This window comes from Halichoeres trimaculatus, unplaced genomic scaffold (genome assembly GCF_033239565.1).
Source record: "Halichoeres trimaculatus isolate MK-OKI-2021-1 unplaced genomic scaffold, fHalTri1.1 fHalTri1_scaffold_1, whole genome shotgun sequence".
Taxonomy (NCBI): domain Eukaryota; kingdom Metazoa; phylum Chordata; class Actinopteri; order Labriformes; family Labridae; genus Halichoeres; species Halichoeres trimaculatus.
The window spans coordinates 5,900,460-5,923,110 of NW_027437179.1; the positions used below are offsets into that span (position 1 = coordinate 5,900,460).

Consider the following 22,651-nt stretch of genomic DNA (forward strand, 5'->3'; position numbering starts at 1 on the left):
TTGGTACAGGGCAGAACAGAAATGAACTAATGGCTTAAGCAGTGCTGAAATATCTTCACTCCAGTGGACTGTATGTAAGAATATAAGCTGTCATCGGCCTGTGGAGGGCAGCATTACGCGCCAGCGTACAGCCAGCTGGAAGCCAAAAGAAGAAGAAGAAGAAGACTCTGGGCATCTGTTCCCCGAGAAAAGGTCTGGAAGAGGGGTGGATTTGGTAGGAGGTTTTAAGAGTCATATTCAGGTTTCATATAGGGATTTTACTTTGATATTTACAGATGGATCGAAGGACCTGGAGACTGGGATAACAGGGTTTGGGGTAGTTGTGCCAGATAGGGGGGGGCTTGACAGAAGGACTATGAACAGACTGAGTGTGTACACTGTGGAGATGACTGTGCTGATGGCGCTCAGATGGGCTGAGCATGCTAGGGTGGAGAGGATGCTAATATGCTGTGATTCGGCTTCAGTGTTAACTAGCTTAAGGTCTTTCCATTCTGGACGCAGGCAGGGCTTGTTATATGAAATTTTGATGTGCATGACTCGGTGTATGAATCAGGGTAGTATTGTAAGATTTCTGTGGGTCCCTGCTCATGTAGGAGCGGGGGGCATTGAAGAGGCAGATGCTTTAGCTAAGAGGGCTCTAAAGAAGGGGAGGGTAGAAATGCATATTAGAATAAGCAAAGCAGAGGCAAAGGGGATAATTTGGGAGAAAGCAAATCAGCTGTGGCAGGCTAGATGGGATAAGGAAGACAAGGGTCGGCACTTCTTACAAATACAGCGTAGCATTAAAGGACAGGGAGTCAGGAGTAGCAGCAGGAGGGATGAAATAGTGTGGATGAGGCTTAGGTTGGGACATTGCGCACTGAATAAAACACTGAAGATGATAGGGAGGCACCAACAGGGCTATGTGAAGGGTGTACGGAGGAAGAAGAATCAGTGGAACATGTATTGCTGTGGTGTAGGGCGTATGAAGAATATAGGAGAGAATTGAGGAGCAAAATGAAGAGTATGGGGATTCTGGGATTTGAAATGAAGGATATACTTAGTGAGGGTGGTGGAGTTTCTCAAGAGCATAAGGATATATGACAGATTATAAGGATAAGGGGTTTAGGAAATTTTAAATTTTTACTATTATGTATTTAATTATATTATCATCAAATTAAATAGATTTATTTATTTTGTTTGTTTATTCTTTATTACTATTATTTATTTGTTTATTTATTCAATTATATTATTTTGATTATTTAGTAGTTAATTTCCATTTATTTACGTAGGACAAGGAAATAAGCAGGTAGGGTCATTGGAGCCTGGCCCACTCCGGCCAGAAGGTGGCGGTAATGCCCGTTTTAAGGTGGCCAACCGCCGTTAAACACCACAAAGAAGAAGAAGAAGAAGAAGAAGAAGAAGAAGAAGAAGAAGAAGAAGAAGAAGCAGCATCCATTCCCCGCCAGAAACTCAGAAAATCACCTCGGAGAAGGTTGTCAGTACTTCAGTTTTCACTCTCTTCTTTGACTCTTGGATGTGAGGAGATGTCCAGATTTCAGGATCTTAAAGATTTCTTCGAGCGGCGGCTGCTCGCTGCGGTCATCAGAGACCTGGGAGAAAGAAGAACAGTATCTGGATACGAAGAGGAGCTGCAGCGACAAAGAGAAATACTGGATGTGATTTTAATCCCTGAGATAAAGCTGCACAGAGCAGGTTGGTTTCTGAACATGTGTGTGATAATGTTTCAGGGAATCGAGCCAGTTGCTAAGGTTGATAGACGGAAGCTCTGACCGGGGTTTAATTCATGTGAAAATCAGTATGAGTTCCTCTGGAAATGTGCAATCTACTGTGGATTATCTGTGTGGAAAAAGAAGGTTGATGTAAGTTTTCTGTGTGAGAGACACTGACTGTATTACGGATATCAGCAGACTGAACAAAACAAATAGCTGCTTTTTCTGCTCTGCGTCGACGAGGCGCAGTAAATTTGGTACGAGATTCGCAGTTTTTTTCTGTTTCAAATCCTAATGAAAACCGTAACAATTCCAGCCAGGTTGGTCTTATATTGTACAGACAAGTACGACAGACACTTCACAGGTCTCATCAACTCACCAACCTCTGCAATTCTGGCGAAAACTCCTCAAAATAACGCTGAATGTCCGTCGGAGTAGCGTGCGGCAGTCGGGGCGCTTACACGACTAACAATTCTTTGTTCCCAGCAGGGGCGTCACTAGGATTAGGGACAGGGGGGGCTTCCGCCCCAGGAGCTCCAAATGATCAAATGTGTAACAAACAAAAACAACACATAAAGTTGATAACTGCTCAACATAGAGGCTAATGCCATGACTTTTGCAGACAACACAATAATAGTTTTGTATTTTGAAGTCAGATTGATAAAATTATGGCAGATAAGTAACTAGAAAAGATTCAGAATAGAATTCAAGGTTCTTCTATTAGTCTAAAAATCTCTTAAAGGTCTTGCTCCCATTTATCAGATTTGCTTTTATCATTTGAGCCAAGTAGGGCTCTCAGGTCATCAGGTAGTTGACTTTAATGGTACCTGAAGTTAGAACTAAAACACTTAGGGAAGCCTCTTTATATTATTATGTCCCCCATCTGTGGAACAGCCTACCTCAAGACCTGAGGGTAGCTCCTACTGTTTATATTTTTAAAAGTAAACTCAAGACCTACCTTTTTAGTCTGGCTTTTAGCTGATTGTATTTAGTATAATTTATTGTATCATTTTATTTATTTAAATCCTCTTAACCTGTTTTATTTCTTTTTAGACCAAATGTATCACTTCTAATTTTATGACCTGCTCTGCTGTAGCTGTTATTATTACCCACCGAGTTAGGCTATCTCATTTTTACCATATTACTTATTCAAATTTTATTTTATTTATTTTCAGTGTCCTACAGACAAATAACTCTATCTTAAGACTCACCTTTCCAGTGGAGGTCTCTCCCCTCTCATTCCCTGTGCTCCTCTGCCCTGACTCCTACAGATCAATAGGGATGGCGGAGTGATTATTGTTAATGTATTATTATTGTTATATTCATCACAATGATATGATGATAATAATAATCATAAACTCTGTTAGCAGGGGGCTGGAGTCAATTGTTAACTACCATCAGTGATAAATACTTACTTTTTGGAAAAACTTCCTGATATCCATTCTACATTGATGGCTTAAATAAAGACTTCTTGTGTCTTGCTTTACTCCTGAATCCATGACAAGAAGATAGCCTCCATCCTTTTGACTGTCCGTCCAGTAACAAGGAAGAAGAGACGGATAAAGCCTGCCCACCGCTCCTAGCTTAGGTCAAACGCTGGGAATCAATATGAAAGTTTAGCCTGTCTCTGCCTCGTCAGATAAACTCTTCAGCCCTCCAAACGGTCTTGAGTGCACTTTGTGAGTCGTTTTTACCCGATTAGTTAAGCTAGCTTCTACTATCAAAGTGTTATCTCCTTCCACTACTAAAAAGAGCCTTTGTTTCGTAACTTTCGTGTCCTAGTACCGGGATGGTTTTCGCGAGAGATGGGACGTTCTCGAACGAATCGACTCTTTTGTACAGCGCTTTTCAGTGAACAAAAATAACTGATTCGCTGCTCTGTCTCAGCCCTTTGTTTGCAGGCCATTACTGAATACAAATTGCCTGCACGTTTCAGAACAAACAGCTCACTCAGGACTGTCAATCGGTTCTCAGCGTTCATTTGAAAAAGCTATACAAAAGACTCGAGTCGTTTGCGATTTCACACTCCCGCGAAAAACCAATGCGGGTGTGAGTAGTGTGTTGAAATCACCTCAAATCATTTAGGGGGGCTTGATGATACTTTAGGGAGGGCTTCAGCCCCTCAAATTAGGCCTAACGACGCCACTGGTTCCCAGAATGTTCTAGGACCAAAAGCTCTGACGTTCCCAGAAGGGTGTCTTTGGGTTTGATTTCAGGTTGCCCCTACGTTCCCATGGAAAGTTTGCGTTACGTTCTCTAGACGTACTGTGTTGGTTAGATGTGTGGTTCTCCCAAAGTTCCCCTGCTGTTTATTTTTGGTTAAACTGACATCTGTCAACCTTCCCCTAACCTTTAGGGAATGTAAGTGTTTGGCTATCTTTGGTTGAATTAAAAGCCCCCCCACCACCTTTAAAACCCCATAATTGTATTTGTACCTGTACTTTGAACAAGTAGTCAGTAATGGATGAAATTGCAAGTCTAGCAGCACTTTTTATTACAATATAATGAAATACAAATAACACAACAAAAAAATAATTAAACCAATTACAATGCAAGGCAATGAAAAGATATCAAAACACAAACAATAAAAATAATGTGCTGCGATAGGGATGTCTTGTCCAGTTGGTGTCTTCATTCCCTCTTAGCTGCTAAAAAATGTAAAAATGGGAGCAAAAATAGAAAGGATGCACGATATAATCGGCACAATATCGGTATCGGCTGATAAAAAAAAAAAAAAACGAAAAGCAGAACCGAAAGTAAATATTTTTTATGGGTACCCGGTACCCGCCGTTTTTGATTCGGTTCCTACTTAGAACCGAATTTCGGTACCCAACCCTAGTTTCACCTCGTCATACTTCCTCATGATCACCTCCTGCTCCTCCTGTGTGAAGTATGTGGTCCTTCTCTCTCCGGCCTGCTCTGACGCTCCAGACTGCTCCATGTTCGCGATTGGTCAGATGCAGCTGGCCCCGCCTTATATGCGTGCACGCGTTCATTGCCTAGCTGGATCCACTTATGAGGTTGATAACCAGCGTTGTCAAACCGTGTAGCGAGACCGCCGGCTACCGCACTCAGTTCAGCGAGGTAGCTCCAAGGCTATCTCGCTAGGCTGAACTTGCTTCGTAGAACAGGGCCCTGGACGAAGAGACACGATGAGAACTAGAGCCTTATTTAGCGGTGTTATTGTGTGACTGAGCCCGGTCTCACCATCTTCACCCTGCAGGTCAACATCGAGGTGTCTACTACGGATGTGGTTTCTCATCGCTCCGGTAGAGTGGTTATAAGCGAGTGTCTGCTTACACAGCCGACAGGCGACCTTGTTGTCGAAATACTGACAAACTGTGCTGATTTTCTTGCGCGGTAGCCCCACTTCACCTTTCCAAACTTTCTTCCCCAAACTTTGATGCCCTGCCCCCTACGTGACGTGTGGGGGGGGCATGGGGGGAGGGGAGAAGGAGCAGTTCTCTCCCTGTCTGCTCCCCCTGTATACAAAGCAGCCGAGGCAGAAGCGTGCAGCGATTAACCGACTAGTAAAATACTAAACGTTTAATAAATGAGTAGGCGGTTAAACGATTAAACGACTAGTCGCGCAAATCCCTATAAACCACATTGAGCTTTTTTAAGATGAATTTAGAGATAAAGTTAAACGGACAGTGAGGCTAAAAGAGGAGCAACAGGCGAAAAAAGGCTTGCAGTGGTCTGTTAAAACGCGAGTGTTTATAGATGAAATTAAGAGCCAGGTTACGTTAGCTCTTCTGGTAGAACATAACAAGGGTTTACTAAAATTACAAGTTAAGAACACTTCTCACAGCGGTAAGCTGTAAATTAACAATACATCAACGGTGACTCCAGGGCCCTGTTCTACGAAGCAAGTTCAGTCTAGCGAGATAGCCTCGGAGCTACCTCGCTGAATTGAGCGCAGTAGCCGGCAGTCTCACTACAAGGTTTTACGACGCTGGTTATCAACCTCATAAGTGGATCCAGCTAGGCAATGAGCGCGTGCACACATATAAGGCGGAGCCCGCTGCATCTGACCAATCGCGAACATAGAGAAGTCTGGAGTGTCAGAGCAGGCCAGAGAGAGAAGGACCGCATACTTCACACAGGAGGAGCAAGAGGTGATCATGAGGATGTACGACGAGGTGAAACATGTAATTAACGTTAAAAGCAACACCGTAGCCGCTGCCAAAGCACGGAAGGAGTGCTGGCAGAAAAATGCTGACAGTCTGAATGCGTAAGTGTAGTGGTGTAGTGCAAAAAAATCTTTTGTGCCATTATCATCCTAAAATAGCACTGTTCACCATGCACTTTTACTGTAACATGCACCATACCTAATTTATTTCTTAGATGAATTTATTCATTTGTTCATTCCTATCGTGTTTACATTTTTTGTGTGATATGTAGCCCACATGAGCCCTACATGAATTCCTGTCACAATTTTAATACGGGCAATAAAATATTGTCATGGAACAGAAGTGTTGGCATTGAAGATCTTATTACGGCAATGAGAGTTCTTCATTCCCTGTAACTACCTGTAGAAAGTGTCATGTACTACCACCCCCTCCCTGGAGAACCGGTAACTTTCATAAAGGTGGTCATCCCAAAAAGAGAGTGGGTCAGTGCGGTCCCTGAAAACTCTCACGCGCCGGAGTGCTCCTCGGACAATGCGAGCTCCCATGTCCACGGGATCCTCTAAGAACGGACTAGCCATTTTTTCGTGAGGGCTCATTGGTCAGTGGGCGGGGTTTTTATAGTCCGCAAGTTCAACCTGGAACCTAACCTGCCCCGGAGCAGTTTAGCCGTTCAGCGTATGTTGCCATGGAGACTCGCCTCGCTGAGGAGTGATCCCGTGTCGTAGAACAGGGAATCCTGAACCTATCCTCAAAGCTACCTCGCTAGGCAGTAATCCTGCTTCGTAGAACAGGGACCAGGACGTTTCCACCCGAGTTTACAAAGTTCGTTTCAACATCTGAAATAGCACTGACTTCTGATTAATAAATTACCTTTTTCGTGTAGTTTTTTTCAGTAAAGAAAGTTAGCATAGACGAAGAAACATTGCCAAAAAAAGAATGTGTAGAAGGAACCTCTGCTCTCCATTCATTTGCCTTACTCCAAACAAAGAAGCACGCCACTGAGGTCTTACATAGGGAAACAAGGGCTCATGGGAAACGGAGTCTTTCTGGGTTCCTCTTACAACCCCATTAAATATAAAGTTTTTTTCTATTGAAAGACAAACACTTAGCGTAATGATGACCTACTTGGACAGAGGCAGAAATACATGGACACAACGCATTCATCTGACCCCACTTACCTCCATTTATCTCCCTCTTCTTCTTGAGAGTCTTTTTGTCTCGTGGCAAATCAGCTGAAAGTTGCAATAGCGCCACCTACTGTACTGGTGTGTGCTTGTGGATCAAGCAGTTGGTCTTAAATCCAAAATTAGAAGTGTTCTGTTAAGAAAATTGAACATACGTTTTCTATGTTTTTAGCAGTTTTTTACATACACTTTATTTTATTGCCTTCCTTTAGTTGACTTTGTGCAGAAGTATGACAAAGTAGGCACACTGTGCTCACAACAAATATTAAAGCAAGTTTTTATATAGTGCACTTTTAGCACATTAAAGCTAAAAACAAATGAAATAAAAAACAAAGCAACAAACATTGGTCCAAACTCTGACAGCATTCATGTGGCAATGTGTAAATTATCAGTGATAATTTACACATACAGAGATAATGATGCAAAAAGAAAATGTTTGTCCTTTCTCCAGTTTCTTCTGTCACACTTTAGGCTCATAGCACTTTAAATGTCTGGAATTACCCATCTAGAACAGCAATCTTAGGCTGTCATTGTCACGTAAACAGACACTCTACATAGGCTTCATGCAAATTAGGAGCCTAAAAGTAAAATATCAATGAAGAGGATCCTTTTGTCAGCACAGTTACTCATCGTTCTCAGATCAACCAAAAAACAACCTAAAAACAACCCAATGTTCTGTGATGGTAGGACTGCAACCACAGGAGAACGTTTCAGTTCTCTTAACATTTAGGGAACGTAAGGCTTTGTAAAGTTTCAGTGTAACCAAGGCAGAACGTTCTCTAAACATTAGATCTTGGTTTGGTTCTAACTAACCTATAGACAACCAAAAGCTGACGTTGTCTTCACGCTCTGTGTTACTAAAGGAGGGACCATCATAACATTTCTATCTCTCATTTCTTCAAAAGTCATGAAAATTTCTCAGTTTCATTTTGAAATAACCCTCAGGATTTCTAACCCCCCCCCCCCCCACCCCCCCCCCCCACCCCACTTCATATCTGTTTTTCAGGTCAGCACTGATCTTTAACAACCATTATTTGCCAGAAAGTCATGTAAAAATGTTCCAAAAATAATTAGTTGATATCGAGCTTATTGAGGAATATAACTCAGTTTTATTTTGAAATCGCTTACAAGAAGTTCAACCTACCAAACCCCGTTCCACTTGTCATCTGTTTGTGAGCTGGATATCGATCTTTCACAACCATCATAGCACAGAAAATCATGTAAAAATGTTCAGAAAGGTGTTATGTATCAGAAAACTAACATTGAAACTTAAAAAAAATATATATATACCCCTTAGGCAAACTATCTAATTCATTTACAGGTGTAACCAAGGCCATCATGGAAAAAGGATCACAAGAGTGATGTTCAAAAACATCAGGTGAATCCTGTGTTTTTTCATTTTTTGAATTATTTTTCTTGTTCGTTTTAAAAAAATAAATAAGATAAATGACTTAATTACATGCATTGTCTCTTTCTTTAATGACCATGGAATCAAAAAAGAAACATGATCACTGAATAAGTTGTTCACGTTAAAAAAAATTGTAAACAAACAAAACATAAAGCAATAGCCTGAAAAAAATGTGACAGATTGTTAGGTTGAAATGCATAATGAATAATAAGGAAATAAAAGTCAGACCTAATAATAAATAATGCTGGCTGACTACTTAGTAGGTTATTCATAATTTTTTGGGGGAAAACATGTTTGTAAAAGGGTCATTGTGACAATCCTAACAGATGACAGTAGAACTATGCTGGTAAGTTGAAATTCCGAGCTATTTGAAAATAATAAAAACTATTGCTGCACGATTTGGGGAAAAGGTGTGATTTGCGATTAGGTGGACAATATTGCGATTGTGCTTGCAATTTAATAAAAAAAGTTGTGTCATGATGAGTCTACCGACTTGCTTGGTTATAATGGAGAAAAATCTGAATTGCATGTGCTGACAATGCGATTGCGAATGCGATAATCGTGCAGCCCTAATAAAAACGGACGAAAAACAATAGTGCCCTATGCCTTTGGCGGAGGGCACCTTCTAGCTCTTGCTAGAAGGTGCCGTCTACTCAGGCCGAGGACCCTAAAAAGGAAATATTAATCAGTAATGTTAAATGAATATTGATTGTTTCTAAGATATTTTTACCTGATTTTCTGTGAGATGATGGTTGTGAAAGATCAATATCCACCTCAAAAACAGATGACAAGTGGAACATGGTTGGTGGGTTGAACGTCCTGTGATATTTCAAAATAAAGCTGAGTAATATTCCTCAATAAGCTCAATATATACCAATTGTTCCTGGAACATTTTTACATGATTTTCTGGAAAGTAATGGTTGTTAAAGATCAGTGCTGACCTAAAAAAAAGAGATATGAAGTGTTTTTTGCACTGAGAAATTTGCATGACTTTTGATGTATAATAGGATGTATAACACGTTCAAAAACAGACCGTATGTGTGTTGTTTTTATTTTCTGTCATTGTCCAAACTTAAAAATCAGAAATAGAAATTTTATGATGGTCCCTAAGCATCCCGGCTGCCGCACGCTACTCCGACGGACATTTAGCGTTTTTTGGAGTTTTCGCAACAACTGCAGAGGTTGGTGAGTTGATGAGACCTGTGAAATGTCTGTAGTACTTATCTGTTCAATATCAGACCAACCTGGCTGGAATTGGTATGGTTTTCATGACGCTTTTAAGTTTTGAAACAGAAAAAAACAGTGAACGTCGAATATGAAACCAATTTCACTCCGGTGTCAGAACTAGGGTCTAAATTTAGTCCTGCAGTAGTCCATTACCCCAGAAAACGGCCCTACTGGGGGAGTAGTCCTTCCCAGATGTCCAGGGACTGGACAACTGGTCGAGAAAAGTCAACTGATGGAAAGTCTTGAATGAACCCTGTAAGACCCCAATATCCATGAAAATGAGCCAAAACAAATTCTCACCTCTCAGGTGTTGTTGTAGGGGTCTCTGATGCAGAAATTAATCAGGTTTCAAACAATTTAGTTTACAGATAGTTTTTAGGAGCATGTTGCTACTGCAACTAAGGGTTAATTTACTGGGTTGAGAGCTTATGGTGCCCCAAAACAGTCTACATCATAAACACTAATCACATAACAGTCACATTTTATTATCAAATCTTCACAATTCAAGTAATGTTTTTACAAAACTGTGAATTTAATGATGTCAGAAAGCTGTGAAAGAAAAATATAAGTTATGAACAGTTTTCTCAAAGCTTCATGGTTTCAGTTCAGATATATCCTGATCTTACTTTCACATTCAACTAAATTCACACAATAGTGTCTGGATGGCCAATCACACTCTCTACTTATCATCCTAAAGAGAATATTTCACAGCCCAACACTCCTGACCATTCTCACCTGTCCCTGAACGATGCAACAAGCATCCTCTGAAAAACATGCAGAACCTGTTTCTGTCTACAGGAATTCTAAAACTCTAAAAATATTAACAGAAAACACATTTAGAGTTAGTTTTTACAGTTATTATCAAAGACATTTTATTTCTATCAGTCTGTATCTTTCCTTCTGTGGGAGAACAGCTGTGCTGAAATTAAATATCCAGAGTTTTTTTTTCTCTTTCAGATTCTCCATCAGGAAGATGATCTAATATCTCATTGATATTTGTTCACTGTGTCCTGCAGATGTTCAACTACTAATGGTGAAGAAAGAGGAGCTTCCCCCTGAGCAGCAGGAGAGGAGCCCCTATCCAGACCAGGAGGAGAATGAGTCCCCACTCATTAAAGAGGAACAGGAGGAAGTGTGGATCGGTCAGAGGAGAGAGCAGCTTCAAGGACTGGAGGAGGCTGATACCAAGGTCCTGTTTCCTTCAGTCCATATGAAGAGTGAAAATGATGAAGAGGAACCTGAGTCCTCACTGCTTCATCACAGACTGACTGACCATATGGAAACAGCAGCTGGTGGAGAGGACTGTGGAAGACCAGAACCAGCAAGGGGCTCAGATCCAGAGAGAAATTTACAACCAGAGAATGAGGTTCAGACTGACACGTCCTCAGATACTGGATCAGGGACTGAAGATGAGGAAGATGACTGGAAGGAGACCAGAGACTATGTGAAAAGACTAAACCCTGCCACAAACAATAGAACAGAGACTGTAGGCCAGGAGCCTAGAGAAACCAATCGTGTGGTTTCTCTGAAGGAGAAGAGACCTTTCAGCTGCTCTGAATGTGGAAAAAGATTCACTCACAGAGGATCTTTCAGCAAACATATGTTAGTCCACACCAATAAAAAACCCTTCAGCTGCACTGAATGTGGGAAAGGATTTAGTCGTAAATACATTCTGTCTTCACACATGCTTGTTCACACCAAAGAAAAACCTTTCAGCTGCCCTGAATGTGGGAAAAGATTTAACCACAAAGCAAAGCTTAACTCACATATGGTTGTTCACTCCAAAGAGAAACCTTTCAGCTGCCCTGAATGTGGGAAAAGTTTTAACATTAAGAAAAATCTGAGCAGACATATGTTTGTTCATTCGAAAGAGAAACCTTTCAGCTGCACTGAATGTGGTAAGGGATTTCGTCGTAAACACCATCTGACTTCACACATGCTTGTTCACACCAAAGTAAAACCTTTCAAGTGCTCTGAATGTGGGAAAGGATTCAGCCAAAAAGGAAATCTAAGCACACATATACTTACTCATTCAAAAGAGAAACCTTTCAGCTGCATCGAATGTGGTAAGGGATTTCGTCGTAAACACTGTCTGAACACACATATGTTAGTCCACACCAAAGTAAAACCTTTCAAGTGCTCTGAATGTGGGAAAGAATTTCGTCATAAATGTAGTCTGACTTCACACATGTTAGTCCACACCAAAGAAAAACCTTTCATGTGCTGTGAATGTGGGAAAGGATTTCGTCGTAAACACCATCTGACTTCACACATGCTTGTTCACACCAAAGTAAAACCTTTCAAGTGCCCTGAATGTGGAAAAGAATTTAGTTGTAAACACCATCTGACTTCACACATGCTTGTTCACACCAAAGTTACCTTTTACGTGTTCTGAATGTGGAAAAGGATTTAGCAGTAAAGTCTATCTGACTTCACATAGGTTCGCTCACACAAAAGAGAAATGTTTCAGCTGCTCTGAATGTGGGAAAGGATTTAAACGAAAAGCACCTCTAACTAGACACATACTTGTGCATTTAAAAGAGAAACCTTTCAGCTGTGCTGAATGTGGTAAAAGATTTAACCGAAAAGTAAATCTCGAAACACACTTGTATGTGCATTTCACAGAGAAACCTTTCAGCTGCATGGGATGTGGGAAAGGGTTCATCACTAAACACGGTTTGACAAAACATATAATTAATCATCTGGTACAAAAACTTTAGTTGCATTGAATGTGGGGATGTATTTAATTACAAAGCAAATCTGACTGTTAGAGTTCTTTCAATCAAGAGAAAAACATTCATTTGCTCTAAATGTGGATTCAACGAAAGAAAGTTTGACACCACTCTTTTGTTAAGCAAAACCAAACACTTCCAGCAGCTCAGGATGTGGGAAAGGATTTAACTGTTAAGAAAATCTGACTTCACATACATTTGATCACTTTAAAGAAAAGGTTTTAGCTGCTTGAAATATGGAAAAGTATTTTATTTTTAACTTGAGTCTGACAACACATAATTGTTCATAAATTGAAAGACACTACTGAGCCTCTCTGAGTGTGATGTTAGATTCCTCTTAAGCTGACTTTAGAGCTTCCTGTGACAATCCACAGTTGAGGTTAAACCTCCTCAGCTGCTTTGGAAGATTCAGATTCTCTTTATTTTCATAGTTATAAATGATATGTGTAATTGAAAGTCATTGAATATTTGTGAAAAGTGTAAAGAGTTTGAAATAAATTTGTGCTGTAAATATGATCATATTGATGTCTTCATGTATAGACTAATCCTATGGCTGATTTGCGGGCGCCGCCATCATGGCTGGCCGCCATTAATGCGGTGGAACAGCGGTATCTACTACCACCCGCTGGCTGTGCGAGCGATAGAAATGTTGGTAATAAAAACGTTGCAGAACCACAAGAGTACTGAAATCAGAGGGACATAAGGCTTAAGTTATGTTTTACAGATGAATGATTTTGCCCATGTCAAATATTTATTTAAAAAATAACGTAAAAAATTTGAATTTAGGTCCAGAGTTCACGCTTGACTCTATATGCGACCAACCTCCAGAATTTACTCATACCACTTGCGGTTATAACCAACCTTTAACAGCGACAAAACAGCCTGAAACACAAACGCTCATCTAGTATCATGTCTTACAAGAGCAACGATGAAGCCACACACTTTAGTGGTCCTACAAAATTCTACCTGAGTTAAAGAAAAGAAAAAGCCGAACCCAACTTCAACCTGAGCTGACGATCGTGTTATCACACTGCAGCCCATCTTTAACTACACTACGGGATCTCGAAAGTGACTGGAAAAAGTCACTACTCCATCTATTTGCTTTCAAGTTGGATAGAAAAAGTCAAAAAGTATGACTAGCTGCCTCTTGTTTATATTTTGATGCATTTCATACAGTAAACAATCAATACCTTCAGTAAACTCCCAGTTAGCTTCTTAGCTTCTTTTTTCTATCATGAGCAGCTCACAGCTACGTTTCCACAACACAAAACACCAACAAACACTCTGCAGGATGTCGCAAAACTTTGAATGAACTATTTCGCTCACCCATTGATGACTTAAGTCCTCAAAGTCTGATAAATCCAGCTGCAACCGCTGTTCACCTTAAACTTTGACATCCAGCCGTCCTGCTATCCTCGCCATAAAAGTTAAGTGATGTCCTCCGTTTGTTGAAAGTTACCTGCGGTCCTCCGGTTATTGATAGTTAACTGCTGTCCTTTGTTGTTTATTTCTCCATCAGATGAGCTGAAGTTACGTCTTAGTGCTGTGAGCCTGCACATGCTAACCAGCTAAGTCTTCGTATTTAGCTCATGAATATTCAATTAGCCATGTGCTGCTTGGGAACAAGCAGGATAATCGCTACCTGGTATCCGCACAAAGAAAGTTCTTCATATAAAATAAAAACAATGACTATGAACTAATACATAGGAAAATATAAAGTATTTAATTATCATTTTTCATTAACTTACACCGTGTGGCTGATTACTGGGTACCATCTTGTGGTGATCTACCGTAACTGCAATGGAAAGTACAGTGAAGGACAGTAGCGCAGTCCATAAGGTGTCAGACAGGGACACTCCGCCCGAAGCAAAGGCTTGTGCTGAAAACACTCATTTTTTTCAAAAGATGTAGTTTTCCACTGCTATTATGGCAGCCTAAAACTGCACACATTCTTCCAGATCTTCATGGCATAGTTATATTACGGTGGTAAAGCAGAAATATTATGGTTTTGGTTAATTCGTCTGACCGCTCTGATTTAAACATATGCTAGTTAAGGAGCGTTTTCCAACGCAGTAATGGCGGCTCGTCACCTCGCGAGGTTCTCAGGATTGGTCTATACATCCGGGTATTTCTCGCGAACACAATCTGTTCATACTATTTAATGTGAACGCACTACATACTATTTTTGACGTCACACTAAGTATGAGTAGTACGTTAGTATGCCATTTCGGACACAGCCTGTGCCTGTTTTCGAATTCGCCTACTACATACTACTTTCATAAGCAGTATGTAGTATGACTGTTCAGTTGGGTTAATTTTTGTAGTATGCTACGCTGGTCTTCCGTTCAAAGAAAACAGAAGTTGGCTACGGCTGACTTTTTTTCCCCAAAAAACTTTATTGAAAATGTACAAAATAAACAAACCACGAGGAACTTATTTGCAAATATATAATCAGAGAGAGCATTTTATATTAACTTTCAGTGGTGGAGATGATGAGGATTTAAAGATTAAAAAGAAATGGCTCTCACATTTATATTCCTCTGCTACTCCGGTTGTTGTTGCTCCGCTCTCAGCCATTTTCATTTCTGATATGGGACCAGGCGCGTTGCATTATGGGTAACAGTAGGCGAAGCAGACTGGTCCGATGCATACTGTGGATTTTTCCCGATTCAGTACGTCATCCGGGTGTTTTTCTCATACTACATCTCTGACATTTGTTCGCATACTGCATACTGCATACTGCATACTGCATACTACATTTTGGTCGAATCAGTAGGCACTGCTAGTATAGTGTGCGAATTCGAAAACAGCCTGTGTCTTTGGTTCTTAAATGCCAAGCTAAATGACAGGGGTTGATTCTGATTGGCTGACATAGGTTTAAGTTATAAGGTTACTTCAGCTTTTATCTGTAAATCGACGTGTATTTTTCATTTTTGTTCGTGCCATGTACTTAGAACTTTCAATAATTTCAAACTAACAATTGCTTGATCATAATTTGTAATGCTGCTCAGGAGAGCTCCATGATGACATGCAGGTTATGTGAGAAGTGGAAATGTGTTGTCCCAATTTTGCCATCTATAAGAATAGTGTATCAGACACAGGGGGGCATTTATACAGCATCCAAAAACACGTCATCATAGTTGCCACTTTGGACAGGAACATGAAAAAGAGTCAGTATCTACCCGTTCAAGAATAAGACATACAGGATGCAATCTGAATGTAAACTCAGACAACACCTAACAGGACTCTGTGAAAGTTGTAAGACGGCAGAAACAGTATAACATGTTCTCGTTGGGTGTACTCAACATGTAAAAGGAAGACAACAGGTGATATACCAGCTTGTTAAGGAAAACTTGGTTCTTCTCCTTGGGTCAGCAGCAGACAAAAAATATGAGCTGTTAATGAAATACTTGAGGGAGACTGGTTTAATGTGCAGAATTTAACCTTGGAATTTTGGATGTGTGTGCATATAAACATATGTGTGTGTGTGTGTGTGTGTGTGTGTGTATGTATGTGTGTGTATAATTTTTGTTGATATTATTATTTACTCCACAATTTCCTGTGTCACACTCCAATCCTACAGGTGGCGGCAATACACCTTAAGCTAGCTGTCAACGGCTAATAAAAAAAGAAGAAGAAAAAGAAGAAGAAGAAGGAGAAGAAGAAGAAGAAGAAGAAGAAGAAGAAGACAACTCAGAAAAAGACCTCAGCGTTTTGTTTTCTTTTTCGTCTTTGACTGTGTGAAGAGATGTCCAGATTTCAGGATCTTAAAGATTTATACGAGCGGCGGCTGCTCACTGCATTTATGAGATATGGATGAGCAAAGAACAACGCCAGCGTACGAAGAGGAGCTCCAACACCAGAGAGAACTACTGGAGGAAAGAGAAAACATCTCTAGCACTGTTTATAAACATGCTTATTCAGGTGCAGCCAGGGCTTAGGTTATAAAGAGGCCTGGCTGCTCCCAGGTCATTTTTCTCTCCGAAGATGGAAAGAAGGTTGTATTAACTGTATCAGGGACTAACCCTAACCTTAACCTTCCAATAAAATAAGGAGAAGGTGTGAGGTGTGCACCTCAAAAAGAAAAATGTAAATCATTTGCTCCAAATGTGAAAAGCCTGCCTGCAAGGCCCACTATGAAGTGGTCTGCAAGACCTGCTGCCCCTGAGCGCGCACACACACATGCAAAAGCACACTCATACACATCTAACGGGGGTTTCAAGGGTTAAAATTCTAAATCAATCACTGCACAAAAAACTAGAAATGAATTTTAATCAGTGTTGCTGTTAATAAAATCTTAGACTGTATTATTATTAGGTAAGAATTATTGATGGCACTGAGAATATATAAAAATGTAAACTTTGAGGTTTTTTTCCAACAGGTGCATTGTGTAAACAAATTGGCATTTGAAGGGTTAAAAACAAAAAGTTGTGAATATTTCATACTTAATGACAAGCACAGATGTTTGATAACTTTATGCAGTAAAAGTAGCAAAAAACATACATAATGATAATAATAATAAAAAAAATCTGGATCACTCTGTAGGTGGGCCTTTTTTTGGACAATCATGAAGAAAGTGTGATGTTATTTTACAGGCCAGAGAGTTAAATAAGTCTGACCAGTTAATATTGTCAGCCGAGATTGTCTCACACCACAAAAGCTCACACACGGCTCTTAATTAATGCCAGGGGCTAGCTAGCATAGATTCTGTTTCACTGTTGACAGACTAACTAGATAACCATGAAAGCAGTATAACTCTAAAAACAACACGATGGATACAGGACTAATTTTCTTCCCATTCAAACGTCCTGCTTTTTAAACTCCTACTTAAAAATGTGTTACAGCAATTCCGTGGATAAATTTGACATATGACAGTGATGGTGATTTAAAAATGCTGACTTCATTTTATGAAAAGTGAATTTCTATTCTTGTGATGACTACAGTTGGTCTATAAATTGTGTAAGAAAAGCCTCCTTGTTAAGCCTTCATGATTGATACCAACGTGTTGACATGTCTTCAGGGACTGTTTCTGTAACACTTGAATAAAAATACTTTTTTTTCTGTCGTTTGCCAAGAGATGAAAGTATCACCCTTTTACAGTGGTGTCAAAGTGAAGTGAATTTTGGTGTTATTATTATGACTCTAACTACCATTTTGATTCATCACAACTTTGTGTTAATCAGCCAGAACTTAAAATACACAGTCCTTAAGTTGCACCTTCTTCATACTGATTAATGTCAGGACAAAGTGTCCTTTAGTAAACTGTAAATAAGTTTGAAGAGATGAATGACATTAGATAGAGACGTGCTATATTGGAAAGTTAAATCTTTTTCATTTCACTAAAACAAATGTTATGATTGATTGATGTTTCAGGACACTGAAGCGAGCGAAACTCAAAACCTAACTGATTCAAAACCACCACCGGAAGGAGAGAGGAGGACAGAAAGAGGAGAGGAGAGAGGCAGGAGAGGCTTGAGGAGAGACATTGAAAGTATGGAGACACCAAGACAGGAGCAGGGGACAGAAGTAAGACAAGTATGGAGGAGACAAGGAGAGAAGAAATGAGACTAGAGCAAAAGGAGAAGGAGAAACCAGGACAGGAGCAGGGGACAAAAGACAGACAGGTGAGTGTGGAAGGAGAGGAAAGGAAAGAGGGAGGAGAGGAGAGAGGCAGGAAGGGCTTGAGGAGAGAAATTGAAAGTATGGAGAGTCCACAACAGGAGCAGGGGACAAGAGAAAGACAGGTAAGTATGGGGAGACAAGGAGAGAAGAAATGAGACAAGAGCAAAAGGAGAAAGAGAAACCCTGCTGGGAGAAGAGGACAGAAGAAGGACCAGGAAGTATGGAGGACACAAGGAAATATGACTGGATACTGGAGGAAAAGGGGAAGGAGAGACCAATTCAGGAGCAAAGGACAGAAGTGTCAGGCAGGAAACAAATTCTGAACCCACGAGCAGAACACAGGGACTGGAATTCAGATCAGTGTTCAAAAAATGTTTATTGATTACAAAAAAACTATTGTTCAGCAAGTCCGGGATTGTTTAGTCCAAAAAAGAGTCCAGGGAGGGGAAAGTGAATGTCCAATGTGGGGGGTAAATCCGGTTATGTAGATGAATCCAGGGATGTAGAGAAGGGTATGGCAGGCTGGGGTTCCAGAGCAGGTTCTAAACAGAGAAGAACAGGATTGAGCTGGGGCATCAAAAAAGGCACAAAAGAATTATAGTAGTAATGCTGGAGCTAGACTAACTGTTAAGCAGAGACTAAGATCTGGCGGCTTGGTGGAGTCCGAGCCCAGTATTTAAAGGGGAGTGATTAGGATGCAGCTCAGGTGTTGCCCACTCCCACACACCTGACTCCACTCCTGAAAATTAAGCACACAGTCACACACTCAAGCACACCAGCAAACACACACACACACACACACACACACACACACACACACACACACACACACACACACACACACACACACACACACACACACACACACACGCCCACACACAAGGTGGAAAAGGAAGCCTCCTGGCTACCTTGAAGTGGAGGGCATGACAAGAAGAAAGACAGGTAAGTATGGAAGGAGAGAAAAGGACAGAAAGAGGAGAGGAGAGAGGCAGGAGAGACTTTAAGAGAGACATTAGAAGTATGGAGAGACCAAGACAGGAGCAGGGGACAGAGGAAAGACAGGTAAGTATAGAGGAGACAAGGAGAGGAACCAGGGGACAGAGATTAGAGCAAGAGGAGAAGGACAGACTGGGGATGGAGGAGACATTGAGACAGGATCAAAAGGACAGGCAGGAGGATGTGAAAAGACAGAGACAGGAACAAGAGAAAGGACTGACACAGGACAGGGAAGAGGAGGACAGACAGATGAAAGGAGGAGAGGATAGACAACTGAAACTGGAGGAGGAGGACAGAGAGAGACAGGAGATAAAGGAGACACTGATAGAGGAGCAAAAGAAGGGACTAACACAGGAGACAGACGAAAAACCAAAACAGGAGGAAGACAAAGGGCTTAGACAGGACAGGGAGGAAGAAAAAAGACAGGAGGAAGAGGAGAGACTTAGACAGGAGAAGATGGAGAGACGAAGAATGAGACAGGAGAGAAGACAAAGAAAGAAGGAGGAGAGGGAGGCACTGAGACTAGAGATGGAGAGACCAGTCAGTTTAGCAGGGATAAGGTGGAGGGAGAAGAGACAAAGACGGGAGCAAGAAGAAAGAGAGGGATGAGAGACAGAGGAAAAATTGACACAGAAGCAAAAGAAAAGAATGAGACGGGAGGAAGAGCAGAAAGAAAGACAGGAGGAAGAGGAGAGACAGAGACAGGAAGAGGAGAGACAAAGACAGCAGAAAGAGGAGAGACAAATGATGGGAGGTGGAAGTAAAAAGACACATAAATGATGTAGAGTCAAAGGAGGAGAAGGGAACAAAAACTTTGACAGGAGAAGAAGGAGGAGCTGAGGAATGACAGAGATGAAGTAAAAGACAGGAGAAGAAGGAAAGAAAAACAAGGGAAAGAAAAGGAAGACCAAGGCAGGAAGAGGAAAAGACATCAAGTCAAGAGATGGAGACCAGTCAGTTTAGTGAGGATAAGAAGGAGGAATAAGAGACAGAGACGGGAGCAAGAAAAAAGAGAGACAAGAAAAGGAGGAAAAATTGAGACAGGTGCAAAAGGAAAGACAAAGACAGGAAGAAATGGAAAAACAGAGACAGGAGAAGGAGAAGACAGAGAAAACAGCAGGAGGAGCAACACTGACAACTTTTCATGGAGAAGATGAGTAGAAGGAATGAGAGAATACTGAGAGGGCATGTACATCTGAGGAAGACAAAAAATGCAGAAAGGAGAGAAAGGGGGCCTAAAAAAGGAGGAAGAGAAAAAAAAGAGGACAAAAAGAGGGAGGAGGGGGGAAGAAGACAGCATGAAATAAAGAGACAAAGACAAGTTTGTCAAAAAAACTTGACCCCCCCACCCAAAAAATAAATAAATAAATAAAAATAAAAAAAAACACAAAAAAACAAACAAACAAAAAAACAAACAAACAATAACTCCACCATCGTGCCTTATTGGTCACTTTGCCGGTCCCAAGCCCAGATAAAGGAGGAGGGTTGTTTTTTTTGGTATATAAGAAAAAATTACACTTTTTCGTCTACACATCCAACAGGTTTCAACAACATTGTTTTTTCATCTTCTTAAAATCAGGAAAATTAGACGCATCTTGTCTGAGAGCAATGCTAAAAGAAAACTAGTCCATGCCTTGGTTTCTTCCAGGCTGGACTATTGCACTCTCTTTGAACCGGCCGTCCTTATGTCTATTCTGACTCTTCTGTCCTAATAAGTCTATTCAGACTCTTCTGTCCTAATAAGTCTATTCAGACTCTTCTGTCCTAATAAGTCTATACAGACTCTTCTGTTCTGATAAGTCTATTCAGACTCTTCTGTCCCAATAAGTCTATTCAGACTCTTCTGTCCTAATAAGTCTATTCAGACTCTTCTGTCCCAATAAGTCTATTCAGACTCTTCTGTCCTAATAAGTCTATTCAGACTCTTCTGTCCTAATAAGTCTATACAGACTCTTCTGCTGGTTCAGAATGCTGTAGCTCAGGTACTGACAGGGACCAGGAGGAGAGAGCACATATCTCCAGTGTCAGCGTCTCTACACTGGTTACCTTTAAGATCTAGAAAAGAGTTTAAAATTCTTCTTACAAAGCGCTTAATGGCATCAGGCCATCCTATTTTAAAGAGATCATTGTTCCGTATTATCCGTCCAGGTCACTGCATTGTCAGCACACAGGTCTGCTCGTCATACCTTGGGTCTTTAACATAAAAAGTAGTCTGGGAGGTGGAACCTATAGTTATCAGGCTCCTCTTCTTTTGAACCACCTACCAGTTGAGGTCTGGGGGGCAGACACAGTCCCTACTCTTAGAGTTGACTTAGAACTTACCTTTTTGATAAAGCTTTTAGTTAGAGCTGGATCAGGTCAGAACTAGCTATAGTTCTGCTGCTATAGTGACCGTCCAGGGGAAACTAACACACAGAGCTCCTGATACCCTCCTTCCTTTATCTGTTGGTTTAACTTCTAGTCTTAATGTCCTGTTATAGTTACTGACCATACACCTCTCTGGGAGGCTCTGAGTTTGTCTTGTAGGTTCCTCTGGATCAGTGATGTGGACGGCCTGCTGCTGTGGACCAGTCAGACTCCAGCTGCCACGGCTTTGGATTGTTCCTGTGGACTGCCTGCTGTCTTGGACCCACAAGTTTCACCTTAACCATCGCCACGGCGACGAACTACCGGCTGTGTGTTCCTGTGTGTGTCTCTCTACTTCACTCCCTCTCCCTTCACTTTATTGTCACCAGTAGTGTGGCATGGGGATTTTTTTAAGGAAACCACTTGAGACAAAGCCTCTAATCTGTATGTTTTTTAGGGAGTGGGGTACATAAAAAAACTATATTGCAGCTTGTATATGGCTATTTCATGTAATGGAATGATCTGTTCAGAGCGCCCAGAGAGCGCTTATTTTACTTACACATGCTTGTTATGTAACTGATACTATGAACACCGACACGCGCCCTTTCTCTCTCCCACCCTCAGTCACTCATTCACACACGAACATTGTCCTCTTGACTTAGCTTAAATATCTTTATTTACTTAACTGCCCACTCGAATGCACAATGTGATAACTTCCCTGATTTCATTCAGTGGATTGATGATGACGATACTGTGATTTGATTGGTTTGAGGCCAAAGACGGGGTGGCTTGTCTTGACACAGTCTTGGCCAATCACAGGTGAGCAGTGTCATGACCGCAGCCTTATCTGATTGGTTAGTCATTTTTGTGTTTTTTTTTCACCAAGGGACACCAACTCGTCTTGGCCTCCTTGCAGACAACAGTGTGCAACGTCGTATTTTCACCACTCATTCGCCACATAACATTTAGAAATGCTCAATAAGTAGAGGAGAGAAATAAGGAAGAGATGACAGTGACAAAACACAGAAGAATAATTGAAAGTGTGTTGTTGGGCACCCAAGTTTAATGTTCTCTGTGAGAATTTATATGGACTTGAATAGTTAATAGCTAAATTAAATACTCTTATTTTGTGAGTTTCTATCACAGAATTGAGGGAAATAAATATGCTGTTCAAAAACTCTCTTCTTTGGTCTGTTGGAATCCTCTGGGGAACCTCAAACTGGTAAACAAATTTGAGTATGAACCCAGTGACCTCTGCCCCAGACTTGGATTTGATGGCATAAGCCTGTGT

At 40.9% G+C, this 22,651-nt stretch overlaps 1 protein-coding gene across 1 annotated transcript; it reads left to right on the top strand.

Moving 5' to 3' along the window:
• The first annotated feature begins 1,380 nt into the window (after positions 1–1,380).
• On the top strand, positions 1,381–12,205 carry LOC141789124 (uncharacterized). The gene is made up of 2 exons (XM_074668441.1): positions 1,381–1,695; positions 10,681–12,205. The coding sequence occupies exons 1-2, from the start codon at positions 1,527–1,529 to the stop codon at positions 12,057–12,059; spliced, it is 1,548 nt and encodes a 515-aa protein (XP_074524542.1). The 5' UTR covers positions 1,381–1,526; the 3' UTR covers positions 12,060–12,205.
• Positions 12,206–22,651: the final 10,446 nt, after the last annotated feature.

What these genes read in the sequence shown, in the direction of transcription:
- LOC141789124 (XM_074668441.1), top strand. Translation starts at nt 1,527, where the DNA reads ATGTCCAGATTTCAGGATCTTAAAGATTTCTTCGAGCGGCGGCTGCTC. An exon ending in GATAAAGCTGCACAGAGCAG is followed by an intron (nt 1,696 to 10,680) that starts GTTGGTTTCTGA and finishes TGTGTCCTGCAG; the next exon opens with ATGTTCAACTACTAATGGTG.